At 51.6% G+C, this 12,500-nt stretch overlaps 5 protein-coding genes across 5 annotated transcripts in view; 2 read left to right on the forward strand and 3 right to left on the reverse strand.

Annotated features, from left to right (window-relative positions):
- On the forward strand, nt 1-239 carry ENH_00065010 (hypothetical protein; the record flags this gene model as incomplete). Its single annotated transcript, XM_013582229.1, has 1 exon — nt 1-239. A coding segment is annotated over one exon (239 nt), but the record flags the coding sequence as incomplete, so codon positions are not given.
- Nucleotides 240-270: 31 nt separating this feature from the next.
- On the reverse strand, nt 271-1,227 carry ENH_00065020 (hypothetical protein, conserved; the record flags this gene model as incomplete). The annotated part of the gene is made up of 2 exons (XM_013582230.1): nt 271-486; nt 730-1,227. The coding sequence occupies 2 exons, from the start codon at nt 1,225-1,227 to the stop codon at nt 271-273; spliced, it is 714 nt and encodes a 237-aa protein (XP_013437684.1).
- A 264-nt stretch (nt 1,228-1,491) lies between these two features.
- ENH_00065030 (hypothetical protein) lies at nt 1,492-3,018 on the forward strand (the record flags this gene model as incomplete). The annotated part of the gene is made up of 2 exons (XM_013582231.1): nt 1,492-1,709; nt 1,761-3,018. The coding sequence occupies 2 exons, from the start codon at nt 1,492-1,494 to the stop codon at nt 3,016-3,018; spliced, it is 1,476 nt and encodes a 491-aa protein (XP_013437685.1).
- A 3,947-nt stretch (nt 3,019-6,965) lies between these two features.
- ENH_00065040 (Pc20g00550 protein , related) lies at nt 6,966-10,307 on the reverse strand (the record flags this gene model as incomplete). Its single annotated transcript, XM_013582232.1, has 5 exons — nt 6,966-7,630; nt 8,280-8,343; nt 8,828-8,965; nt 9,527-9,916; nt 10,029-10,307. 5 exons carry the CDS (start codon nt 10,305-10,307, stop codon nt 6,966-6,968), a joined length of 1,536 nt encoding a protein of 511 aa, XP_013437686.1.
- Nucleotides 10,308-11,399: 1,092 nt separating this feature from the next.
- The window catches only part of ENH_00065050 (cation-transporting ATPase, putative), a gene marked incomplete at both ends in the record, with an annotated part of 7,921 nt that continues 6,820 nt past the window's right edge, over nt 11,400-12,500 (reverse strand). Inside the window, 2 exons of the mRNA XM_013582233.1 lie at nt 11,400-11,698; nt 11,802-12,500. The exon at nt 11,802-12,500 is cut by the window's right edge and continues 489 nt beyond it. Coding sequence (XP_013437687.1) covers nt 11,400-11,698; nt 11,802-12,500 — 998 coding nt within the window. The remainder of the gene's footprint in view (nt 11,699-11,801) is intronic.

A 12,500-nucleotide genomic window follows, 5' to 3' on the forward strand; every position in this document is an offset into this window, starting at 1 on the left:
AGCAGCAGCAGCAGCAGCAGCAGCAGCAGCAGCAGCAGCAGCAGCAGCAGCAGCAGCAGCAGCAGCAGCAGCAGCAGCAGCAGCCAGCAGCAGCAGCAGCAGCAGCAGCAGCAGCAGCAGCAGCAGCAGCAGCAGCAGCAGTGCGGGAAAAGCCGCAGCAGAGCTGCCTCTGCACTCCCCAGCACCCAGGCCTCGAAACCCCGAGCGCCCAGGGCTCACGCGTAGCGTTTAGGGTTTAGGGTTTAGGGTTTAGGGTTTAGGGTTTAGGGTTTAGGGTTTAGGGTTTACGGGGACGAAGAAGTCGATGGTTTTGCGTTTGCGCTGCCGCGTGTAGTAGTCCGCAGACCAACAGGGTCTGTGTCTGTTGAAGTAAAGGCCGGTGAGTTCGCTTTTGGGCAAACTGTCGAAGTCCACTCGAAAGGCAGCAGCTTTGAGGCTTCTGAACTCTTCCGGAGTCAACATGCGCCGCGACCAACGCGCCACTTCCTGCGCAAACCCTAAATTAGGGTTTAGGGTTTAGGGTTTGGGGTTTGGGGTTGGGGTTTGGGGTTTGCGCGCGGGCGCGCGGGCGCGCGGCCAAGCAAGGTCGAAGCCACGCGCAGAAGGGGGCACGACACCGGCTTTCCCCGGTAGGGCTTAGGGTTTAGGGTTTAGGGTTTAGGGTTTAGGGTTTGGAGCTGCTGCTGCTGCTGCAGCAGCAGCAGCAGCAGCAGGGGCAGCGGGACTAACCTTGATGGGGTAGTCGTGCGGCTCCAGCACTGGGAAAAGCATATCATAGGAAATGCCAACTGCTGCGAGGGTTTCAGGCGTGATGGGCTCTGTTGCTGCTGCTGCTGTTGCTGCTGCTGCTGTTGCTGCTGCTGCTGCTGCTGCTGCTGCTGTGTCTTTGAACTCTTCTTTTGCTTCTTCTGCTTCGCGCTGCTCCCAAAGACAAACTTCATCTCCAGTGCTTTCCGTCAGGTGTCCAGACAGCTCGGCTTCTTCGGCGGCGGGCGCTTCAGCAGCAGCAGCAGCAGCAGCAGCAGCAGCACAGGTCCTCCCGTCGCTGCTGCTGCTGCTGCTGCTGTTGCTGCTGCTGCTGCTGCTGCTGCCGCGGGGCGAGGGGGGGTCCGCGAAGTGCAGCAGCGGCAGCACGTCGGGGGGCTCGAGCAGCACCAATGGCCCGTTGTAAGCAGCAGCAGCAGCAGCTGCAGCAGCAAACCGCTCGCCTCCTCTTTCTTCCTCCATTATGTTTAGGGTTTAGGGTTTAGGGTTTAGGGTTTAGGGTGATGAAGAGTTTTTTAAATTATTTTTTTTTATTTTTTTATTTATTTGTTTTTCGGAGCTTCTGCTTTGCCGCTTCCGCTGCCCAGCGAAATCAAAGGAAGAGGATATTTAAAGCTTCGGCCCAGTCTATGGCCTCCGCACTGCAAGCGAATAAGTGGCGAAATATTTAAATTAATTTCTAATAATAGTATTTATTTTTTAATTTAATTTTCAGATTTAAAATAAATGTTTTGTTTAATATCAAAATTAGTCCATCTGCACTGCTGCTGCTCTGCGGTGTACGTACACCTCAAACTCACTTCAAATGACTTAAAGCTCTCGTCAGCTGCAGCACAGAAACAAAACAAAATTAAAATTAAATTGAAGCCAAACCAGCAGCAGCAGCAGCAGCAGCAACAGCAGCAGCAGCAGCAACAGCAGCAACAGCAAAGTGACTACGCGCAGTAACACGAGCAACAGAACCTAACAGCAGCAACATCTACTGCAGCAAGCAGAGGGACCGGCACAGCAGCAGCAACAGCAGCAGCAGCAGCAGCAACAGCAGCAGCAGCAGCAGCAACAGCAGCAACAGCAGCAACAGCAGCAGCAACAGCAAATGCGACAACGAGACCGCCCAATGCAAATGACAAGAACAGCAGCAAGGGATTAACGGCGCAGAAGCAGCAGCAGCAAAGACAACAACACCAGCAGAGGCAGCAACAGCAACACCAACAGCAGCAGCAGCAGCAGCAGCACACTCGACACTTAGACAGCAGTAACAGCAGCAGCAACAGCAGCACTAACAGCAGCACTAACAGCAGCACCAACAGCAGCACTAACAGCAGCACCAACAGCAGCAGCACCAACAGCAGCAGCACCAATAGCAACAGCACCAACAGCAGCAGCACCAACAGCACCAGCACCAACAGCAGCAGCACCAACAGCAGCAGCACCAACAACAGCAGCACCAACAACAGCAGCAGCACCAACAGCAGCAGCACCAACAACAGCAGCAGCACCAACAACAGCAGCAGCACCAACAGCAGCAGCACCAACAGCAGCAGCACCAACAGCAGCAGCAGCACCAACAGCAGCACTAACAGCAGCAGCAGCACCAACAGCAGCACTAACAGCAGCAGCAGCACCAACAGCAGCACTAACAGCAGCAGCAGCACCAATAGCAGCAGTAACAGCAGCAGCACCACTAACAACAGCAGCAACAGCAGCAACAGTGCCAACAGCAGCAGTAACAGCAGCAGCAGCATCAGCAGCAGCAGCACCAATAGCAGCAGCACCAACAGCAGCAGCACCAACAGCAGCAGCACCAACAGCAGCAGCACCAACAGCAGCAGTAACAGCAGCAATACCAACAGCAGCAGTAACAGCACTAACAGTAGCCCCAATAGCAGCAACGCCAACAGCAGCAACGCCAACAGCAGCAGCACCAACAGCAGCAGTAGCACCAACAGCAGCAGCAGCACCAACAGCAGCAGCAGCAGTAACAGCAGCAGCAGCAGCAGTAACAGCAGCAGCAGCAGCAGTAACAGCAGCAGCAGCAGTAACAGCAGCAGTAACAGCACCAGCAGTAACAGCACCAGCAGTAACAGCACCAGCAGTAACAGCAGCAGTAACAGCAGCAGCAGTAACAGCAGTAACAGCACAACACCAGCAACAGCAGCAGCAGCAGCAGCCGCAGCAGCAGCAGCAGCAGCCGCAGCAGCCGCAGCAGCAGCAGCAGCAGCAGCAGCAGCTGACCCAGTTCTTTGTGCTTGAGGAGCCGTTGGGGCGGCGATGTCTGTGGCGGTGTTTGGCGAAGGTGAAATTAAAGGTCTTTGTTGGTTCTATTGTTTGTTTTAAATGAATAAATGATTAAAATTAAATTAAATTAAATTAAATTAATTAATTAAATTTCTACTGATTGCTGGCCCGCCTGAAAGGCTGCAGCAGCAGGAAGAAGGGGAAGGACAACGGGCGGAAAAGAAGCAGCAGCAGCAGGCAAAATCATAAAACGAGAACCCTCCCTTGCTGCTGCTGCTGCAGCACCACTGGTTCTGCTGCTGCTGCTGCTGCTGCTGCTGTTGCTGCTGCGGCCGGCGCCGCAAGTGAAGAGAAGGGCGGGGGGAGGGAACTGAGGCTTCAAATGGAACAAAGAAAGAAGAGCGAACAATAAACCTCACTAAACGAAACGCACCAGCTCAGCAGCAGCAGTTGCTGCTGCTGCTGCAGCAACTGCAGCAGCAACTGCAGCAGCAGCGAGACTGCAGCGGTCCGCCTAGGCAGCGCCTCGCGCAGGCGAGAAGGGGGGCTGAGAAAAGCAAATAACCTGAAGAGCCCCCGGCCCTCTTTGCAAATAAAGAAACAAACAATGATGCCACAAAACCATCAAAGAAAATCAAATGCTGCTGCAGCAAGTGTCTCGAGCTGCGGGGGGGAGGGAAGGCAGAGAGAGCCGAGCCGCGCGTGCGCGCTGCTGGGGTGTACATACAGCTCTTCCCAACCGTTTTTTCCCGTTTTTCTTCTTTTTTTTTATTCCTTTATCTCCAAAACTTCTTCGCCGTCATTTTAAACCCAATTACACGCTTTTGCAGCTACTTTTGGCCCCGGTTTGGCCTTCCTCCGCGCCCCCGCCTCATCACAGACCAGCCAAGTTCTTGTCTTGCCACGGCGCTGCTGCGGGGGCTTCGAGCCCCCTTTTTCCCCCTTTTAATTCACCTTTGCAATTAATTTGAATTCTCTGTTTTAAATCTTTTCCTCTTTCTCTAAAAAGTTCAGTTTTATAGCTCGAAACGGCGTCGCTCCACCCCCCTTTGCCCCCCAGCCACGCGGGGCACCATCGAGCACGCCACCGGGCCGCAGGACTCCCTCCGCGCACCCTCTTTGACCAACTTTGACTAATTTAAATTCCCTTTTTATTCCTTTTTATTATTTTCTCCCAAATTCGCTTTCAATTCACTTAAAACTGCGCAAATCCGCAGCCAGGACCTCCACTGGCGCCCCAGCAGCTGCTGCTGCTTTCCGGTGGCGAGCTGCTGCGCGCGCGCGCAGCCTTCTGGGGGCTTTCTTTATATGATTTTAAACTTTAAAAAGATAAATAAATTTACTTTTAACTTTTATTTCTTAAAAGCACTTCTTAATTGCAAAGCCAGCACCGCCAACGCCCCGCGGGACCCCGTGGTCCACTGGTCACGTGGCGGGGAGGTCCCCCGCTACCCTTCGCCTAAACCCTAAACCCTAAACCCTAAACCCTAAACCCTCTCGTGCATGCAGAACTCTTTTTTTTGAATTTTGTTTTCAATTATTTTTCGCCAATTGCCAGCAGCCCCGCAGCCGCGGCCCCCCCGCATGCTGCTAATAGTGAATGCATACATGCACATCTGCTTTAAAGCTAGCCAGCTAGCCACCAGCTAGCTAGCCACCAGCTAACTAGCCACAGGCTAGCTAGCTGCTGGCTATCCAGCTGCTCGCTAGCTAGCTGCTAGCTAGCTAGCTGCTGGCTAGCTAGCTAGCTCTTGGCTAGCTATTTAGCTGATCGCCTCTACCTAGCTGGCGGCTAGCTAGCCAACTGCTAGCTAGCTAGCCAGCTGCCAAGGACAGCTAGCTAGCGGCCCACTATCTAGCTACCCGCTGGCTAGCTAGCTAGCCACTAGCTAGCTAGATAGCTAGCTGCCAGACGTATGCAGCCTTACCAGGGTACAAGAACCTCTGGGGGCCCTGGGGGCCCCTGGGGGCCCCTGGGGGCCCCAGGGGGCCCCTGGGGGCCCCTGGGGGCCCCTGGGGGCCCCTGGGGGCCTCTGGCCAGTAAAACGGCTGCTGTAGCCGCTGAGGTGTACGTACACCTCGCGGGCCTCGAAGGCAACAGAGTAGAACTTGAATTTGCTGCTGCAGCTGCAGCAGCTGCAGCAGCTGCAGCAACTGCAGCAGCTGCAGCAACTGCAGCAGCTGCAGCAACTGCAGCAGCCGCAGCAACTGCAGCAGCTGCAGCAACTGCAGCAGCTGCAGCAACTGCAGCAGCTGCAGCAAAGCAACTGCAGCAGCTGCAGCAACTGCAGCAGCTGCAGCAACTGCAGCAGCTGCAGCAAAGCAGCCAGTATATGTGGGTACTGCATAAAAAGCTATTTATGAACTTTGCCAGTTTGTTGTTTATAAAGGGAGATGTAGGCAAATGTACTTCATATATATTTCAAATGTACTTCATATAAACTTCTAATATATATTATACTATAAAAATAATATATATATATATTTATATATATATATATATATAATATTTATATATATATATATATAATTTTTATATACATTTATTATATATGAGTAGATTGCGTAATTTATAAAGATATATATTTATATGCATTTATAAATATATACATTTATAAATATATATGCATTTGTAAATATATGTATACATATATGTTTATATTTATATATATATATATATATATATATATATATATATATATATATATATATATATATATATATATAATATATGCATATATATATATATATATATCTTTATGTGGGTGCACATGCATGCACTTATATATGGCATTTCTTTGCATGCATTAATGCATGCATGCATTAATGCATGCATACAAAATTAATGCATGCATGCATTAATACATGCAAATAAATCAACGCATGCATGCACTGATGCATGCATGCAATTAGTGCATGCATGCATTAGTGCATGCATGCATTAGTGCATGCATGCATTAATGCATGCTGCACTGCAGTGTACGTACAGCCCCATCTCTGCAGCTGCATGCATGCAACAAAAATGAAACTTCATAAATTTTTATTGCTGCATGCATGCACGGATGCATGCATGCACTAGTGCATGCATGCATCAGTGCATGCATGCATGTGAGACCCGAGGGGCCCCCAAGGGGCCCCCAAGAGGCCCCCAAGGGGCCCCCATGGGGCCCCCAAGGAGAATCCAAGGGGCCCCCAAGGGGCCCCCCTTATTATTTTCAAGGAGGGCTTTTAAGGGGAGGATTCATTTGGGATCTTTAAATATGTTTTAAGGGGTTTTAAAAAAAACCTATTTATGGGCCCCCAGACGCTCTCGAACGACACCCAGAAACCCTAAACCCTAAACCCTAAACCCTAAACCCTAAACCCTAGGGGCCCCCGAGTTGGCCCAAGGAAACCCCTATAAGAGTCCTTGAGTGCAGCAGCAGCAGCAAAGTGCTGCATGTAAATAAGTAAATGTGAATTAAGTGCGTGGGGCCCCTATGAAGGCCGCTTGGGGGCCCCCATGAGGGCCCCTAGGGGGCCCCTAAGGGGGCCCCCAGGGGGCTCCTAGGGGGCCCCTAAGGGGGCCCTTTGGGGCCCTTCAAAGTCACCCTGAGGGGCCCCCTAGAGGCCCCTCTAGGGGCCCCCTAGAGGACCCTCTAGGGGCCCCCTAGAGGCCCCTCTAGGGGACCCCCTAGAGGCCCCTAAGTGCCTCTATGGGGGGCCCCTAAAGGCCCTCTAATGGCCCTTTTGGCAGCTAAGGGCCCCCACTAAAAGGGCCCCGGGGGGCCCCCTTGGGGGCCCCTCAGAACTCCTCAGGGGCCCGTTGGGGGCCCCCCAGGGGCCCCTAGGAGGCCCCCATGGGGCCTCCTAGGGGCCCCTAAAGGGGGCCCCTCTAATAGATCTCTCCTAAAAGGGGGCCCCTAAGGGCCTCTAAAGCAATTAAGTTTCTCCCAAGTACTTTCAGGGGCCCCTAAGGCCCTCTAGTTGGCTTGAAAAGGGGCCCCCTGGGGGCCCCTGGTTGGGTGCAAAGGGGGCCCCTGGGGGGCCCCCAAATTGTTCGTGGGGGGGCCCCCCTGGGGGGCCCCCCGGGGAGCCCCCAAGGGGAGCATTTGGGTGTGTTTTTCGCTGTGGGGTGCTGCAGCGGGTGAAATGGTATAGCTGCTGCTGCTGCTGCTGCTGCTGCTGCTGCTGCTGCTGGTGCTGGTCTGTTTCAGCAAGACCGCGCATGCACCACTGGTCTTGGGCAAGTAAGAGGCTGTGGCCCCAGCCTGCTCCCTCTGCAGCAAATAAGAAGTGAGAGCAGCAGCAACAACGAGCAGCTCAAACCCCACAGTTGCTGCGCAGTTGCATGCAGACAGCAGCAGCAGCTGCTGCTGCAGCAGCACAGGCAGCGGCACCAGCCCCAGCCACACGTAGAACTCCCCGCGGGCCCTTTCAGCCAGCTGCAGCAAATCCATGAACACGCGGTGCAGCAGCGACACGAGGCCCCAGTCTGCTGCTGCTGCTGCTGCTGCTGCTGCTGCTGCTGCTGGCGAAGAAACGTGCGAAGCAGGCGCAGCAGCAGCAGGAGGAAATAACAAAAATGAAAAGCAAAGGCCCGCTAGCAGACACATGTAGGCCACGCAGCGGCGATTTCGCAACAGGCCTGCAGCAGCAACAGCAGCAGCAGCAACAGCAGCAGCAGCAGCAGTGGCAGCAAAGGCAAAGGCAGCAAAGGCAAAAGGCCGCCAGCAGCAGCAACAGCTGCAGCAGCAGCTCCGGCTAGACCCGCCGCTGCCCCAGCAGCCTCAGCGACAGCAGCAGCAAAAAGGTCAGCAAAGACCACAAGCAACAGCACCAGAAGCAGCAACAGCAGCAACAGCAGCAGCAGCAGCAGCAGCAGCAGCAGCAGCAGCAGCAGCAGCAGCAGCAGCAGCTCACCCTGCCTCCACTGCAGGCCCGTGGTGCCCAGAGCAGCACAAACGTAAATATATTGCAAAGCAGAAAAGAGGAAGACAGAAGTATTGACTACACTTGATAAACCTGAGACACAAGCGCGCAAGCTGCTGCTGCTGCTGCTGCTGCTGCTGCTGCTGTGGCTGCTGTTGCACATGGGGTTCTTGCTGCTGCTGCTGCAAGTTGGTAGCAGCAGCAGCAACACGTGCGCTCCTAATCAACGGCAGCAAATGAAGTATCAACTACAGCAGCAGCAAGGGGGTAGAAGAACAAAAGGAAATAGGGGCAGCAGCAGCAGCAACAACAACAGCATCAACAGCAGCAGCAGCAGCAGCAGCAGCAGCAGCAGCAGAACCTACCGTGCTGCGGCTGTGCCGAAGCCTGTGGTAAGCACAGCATCAAAGCGATTATCAGGAAAGACACCTGAATAATACCCTGCAGCAGCAGCAGCAGCAGCAACACCAGCAGCAGCAGCAATAGCAGCAGCAAAAGCAGCAGCAAAAGCAGCAGCAGCAGCAGAAGGAAAGCACCAAGATATGCTGCAAGCCGCCTCTTCAGCAGCAGCTGACTGCCCTAGATCGGCAGCAAAAAAGTGGAACGAGAAATAAATTAATTAATTAATTAATTAATTAATTAATTAATTAATTAATTAATTAATTAATTAATAGATAAATAAATAAATAAATAAATAATGAAAATAAATATTTTATTCTTCAGCAAAAGACTCTAATATCAAATTCGGCATCCAGCAGCAGGCAAATCACTCGAACAAATGAATTAATTAAAAATTAAAACAATAAAATTAATTAATTAAGTTAATTAAATTAAATAAACTAATTAATTTAAATGTTATTTAAGCTGCAGCAAGCCGCAGCAGCAGCAGCAGCAGCAGCAGCAGCAGCAGCACCTGGCCTGCAGCAGAAAGCACCACGGGAGCAGCAAAAAGACTTTGCTGCGGCGAAAAAGGTGACAGCCGTTTTGCTGCTTGAGATCCCGAAAGAAAAAAAGAAAGCGGAAGAATTGTCAAAAGGTCCACCCACATGTACTGCAGCACAAACAGCAGCAGCAGCAGCAGCAACTGAGCAGCAGCAGCAGCGAAGGTCAACAGCAGCAGCAGCATCCCCAGCACCCCCCAGCAGCATCCGCAGCACCCCCAGCAGCAGCAGCAGCAGCAGCATCTGCAGCACCCCCAGGAGCAGCAGCAGCATCCGCAGCATCCGCAGCACCCCCAGCAGCATCCGCAGCATCCGCAGCACCCCCAGCAGCAGCAGCATCCGCAGCATCCGCAGCACCCCCAGCAGCAGCAGCATCCGCAGCACCCCCAGCAGCAGCAGCATCCGCAGCACCCCCAGCAGCAGCAGCAGCAGCATCCGCAGCATCCGCAGCACCCCCAGCAGCAGCAGCAGCAGCAGCAGCAGCAGCAGCAGCAGCAGCGGACTTGAGCGTCGCTGAGGTTTTGTCCGAAGTGGTAGAGGCAAACGACAGTGGAAAGTTGAATGAGAGAATAGCATCCGCAGCATCCGCAGCACCCCCAGCAGCACCCCCAGCACGTCGTCGTCGTCGTCGTCGTCGTCGTGCAGCAGCAGCAGCAGCAGCAGCAGCGGACTTGAGCGTCGCTGAGGTTTTGTCCGAAGTGGTAGAGGCAAACGACAGTGGAAAGTTGAATGAGAGAATAAAGAGTTATGAAGAGAACAGCACTTGTGCTGTTCTGCAGCACGCAGCGGCCCTCCCGCAGCAAATTGACGCAGTTGAACAAACTCGAAGTGCTGAAGTTTGCTGCTAAAGAGGCCCCCGCAGCAGCTGCTGCCCCCCTGCTGCTGCTGCTGCTGCTGCTGCTGCTGCTGCTGCTGCTGCGGATGCTGCGGATGCGGATGCGGATGCGGGAGGGGGGCGCGGAGGAGGCGCGGGAGGCCGCGCTGTCGGACTCGCTGCTGCTGCTGCTGCTGCTGCTGCTGCTGCTGCTGCTGCTGCTGCTGCTGTCGGCTGAGACGCACACCTACGGGCACAGACGCATGGGCAGTTGCCAGACAAAATGCAAAGCAGCAGCAACAGCAGCTGCAGCTGCCACTGCAGCAGCAGCAGCAGCTGCTGCTGCTGCTGCTGTTGACTCTTTTCTGCTCCCCCTGCTGCAGCTGCTGCAGCTGCTGCAGCCCCTGCTGCTCCCGCTGCTGTAGCCTCTGCCTATATCCCTGCTGCTGCTGCTGCTGCTGCTGCTCTCCCTGCCCCCTGCCTTCGCCCCTGCCTTGGCCCCTGCCCCAGCCCCTGCTGCTGCTGCTGCTGCCGCTGCTGCTGCTGCTGCTGCTGCTGCTGCTGCTGCTGCTGCTGCTGCTTACCCCCACGTCTGCGCGTTTGATGGCGAGCAAGTCATTTGTGCCGTCGCCGACCATTCCCACAAATGGAGAAGACGGAAGCTGCTGCAGCGCAGACACGAAGTCCCCTTTGTCCTGCAGCAAACAATAAATAAATAAATAAATAAATAAATAAATAAATAAATAATAAATAAATAAATAAATAAATAAATAAATAAATAAATAAAATAATTAATTAATTAGTAAGAATAGTGGAGTCAGGGGAAAGGGAGAGTAAATATGAGGTCAGGGAGCAGCAAGGCAAGTGAGCAGCAAATATGCAAATGTACAAATGAGCTAATTATTTAATAATTAATTAATTAATTAATTAATTAATTAATTAATTAATTAATTAATTAATTAATTATTAAATAATTAATTATTTATTTAATAATTAAATAATTAATTAATAATTAAATAATTAGCTAATTTATCAATTAAATAATAAACAAACAAATAAATAAATAAATGAATAAGTGAATGAATAAATACGTAATAAATAGTTAATTAAAAGTAAAAAAATACTAAATGAGAAAATAAATAAGTAAGTGATAAATAGTTAGTTGAAAATAGATAAATAATAAATAAATATGTAATAAATGGTTAATTAAAAATAAATAAATAAAACAAACAAAAAATAAATAAATAAATATGTAATAAACAGTTAATTTAAAAAATTAAATAATAAACATGTAATAGAAAGTTAATTAAAAATAAATAAAAAAAAATAAATAAAAAAATAAATAAATAAATAAGTAAATAAATAAATAAATAAATAAATAAATAAATGGCGGAAATAAATAAAAGTTGAGAGACGGCAGAGGAGGCAACAAGGGCGCATCTGCTGAAGAAGCAGAAGAAGAATTAAAAGAAATAAATTAAATAAATTAGTTAAATTAAATTAAATTAAATTAATTAAACTAATTAAATTAAAATAAATTAAATTAAATTAATTTAATTAATTAAATTCAATTAATTAAATTTAATTAATTAAATTAAATTAAATTAATTAAATTAAATAAATTAAATAAATATTTATTTCAAAGAAGCTGCAGCACCTGAGGCGTCGCTCGGCACAGCAGCAAAGTGCGTCTTAGAGCAAATTCGTAAACAGACATTTTGAAGTGCTGCTCATGTCCCGGCCTGCAGCAGCAACTGCTGCTGCTGCTGCTGCTGCTGCTGCTGCTGCTGCTGCTGCTGCTGCTGCTGCTGCTGCTGCTGCTGCTTCTGCTGCTGCTGCTGCTGCTGCTGCTGCTGCTGCTGCTGCTGCTGCTGCTGCTGCTGCTGCTGCTGCTGCTGCGCTGCTGCTGCTGCTGCTGGGGCTGTGGGGCCAGCCTTGCTGCTGCGGCTGGCGCCCATTAGCAGTGCTGCAGCAGCTGCTGCTGCTGCTGGCGGCTGCGGCCGCTGCGCACCTGCTGCTGCAGCTGCTGCTGGCAGCAGCAGCAGCAGCAGCAGAGGGGCGTCTGCAGCAGCAGCTGCTGCTGCAGCGCCAAGATGAAAGAGTTAAGACCATTCCTTCAAAAGCCTTGAGACAATTTTCATGATGCATTAAATCTGTGAGGCCTCCAGCAGCAACAAGAGGAGACACGGGGGCTTCCAGCTTCAGCGCCAAGTGCTGCTGCTGCTGCTGCTGCTGCTGCTGCAGGTAAGCTTCCCTTTCCCGTTCCTGCTGCTGCTGCTGCTGCTGCTGCTGCTGCTCAGTGTGCAGCAGCGGCTCTCGCAAGGCCTCGCTGTGGCCATGTCGGACAAGCCCAAATCGACCTGCTGCAGCGCGCAGTTTCCCCAGAGACCAACTGCTGCTGCTGCTGCTGCTGCTGCTGCTGCTGCTGCTGCTGCTGCTGCTGCTGCTGCTGCTGCTGGAAGGAGAAGAGCGCTGCCCCGCGAAAGAGGGAACAACACGAGCAGATCTTTGCTGCTGCCGGCAGAAGCGCAGCAGCCAGCTGAGGGGCCCTCGGGGGCTCCCACACGGTTCTTCAGTGCCTGCTGCTGCTGCTGCTGCTGCTGCTGCTGCTGCTGCTGCTGCCTCTGCTGCTTCCGTCCTGTGGTACTCTGGATGGTGCAGCAGCTGCTGAATTCGGTCAACGCGAGACAGAGAAGCATGTGCTGCTGCGTCTGGCAGCAGCAGCTCTCCGGGGTGCTGCTGCTGCAGATCCCCCAAGTGCTGCTGCAGCGCATCTGCTGCTTCCTGCTGCAGCAGTTCCTCGTCCGCCTCATGCTGCTGCTGCTGCTGCT

The sequence above is a fragment of the Eimeria necatrix genome, genomic scaffold (genome assembly GCF_000499385.1).
Source record: "Eimeria necatrix Houghton genomic scaffold, Enh_scaff599, whole genome shotgun sequence".
In the NCBI taxonomy this organism is placed as follows: Eukaryota; Apicomplexa; class Conoidasida; order Eucoccidiorida; family Eimeriidae; genus Eimeria; species Eimeria necatrix.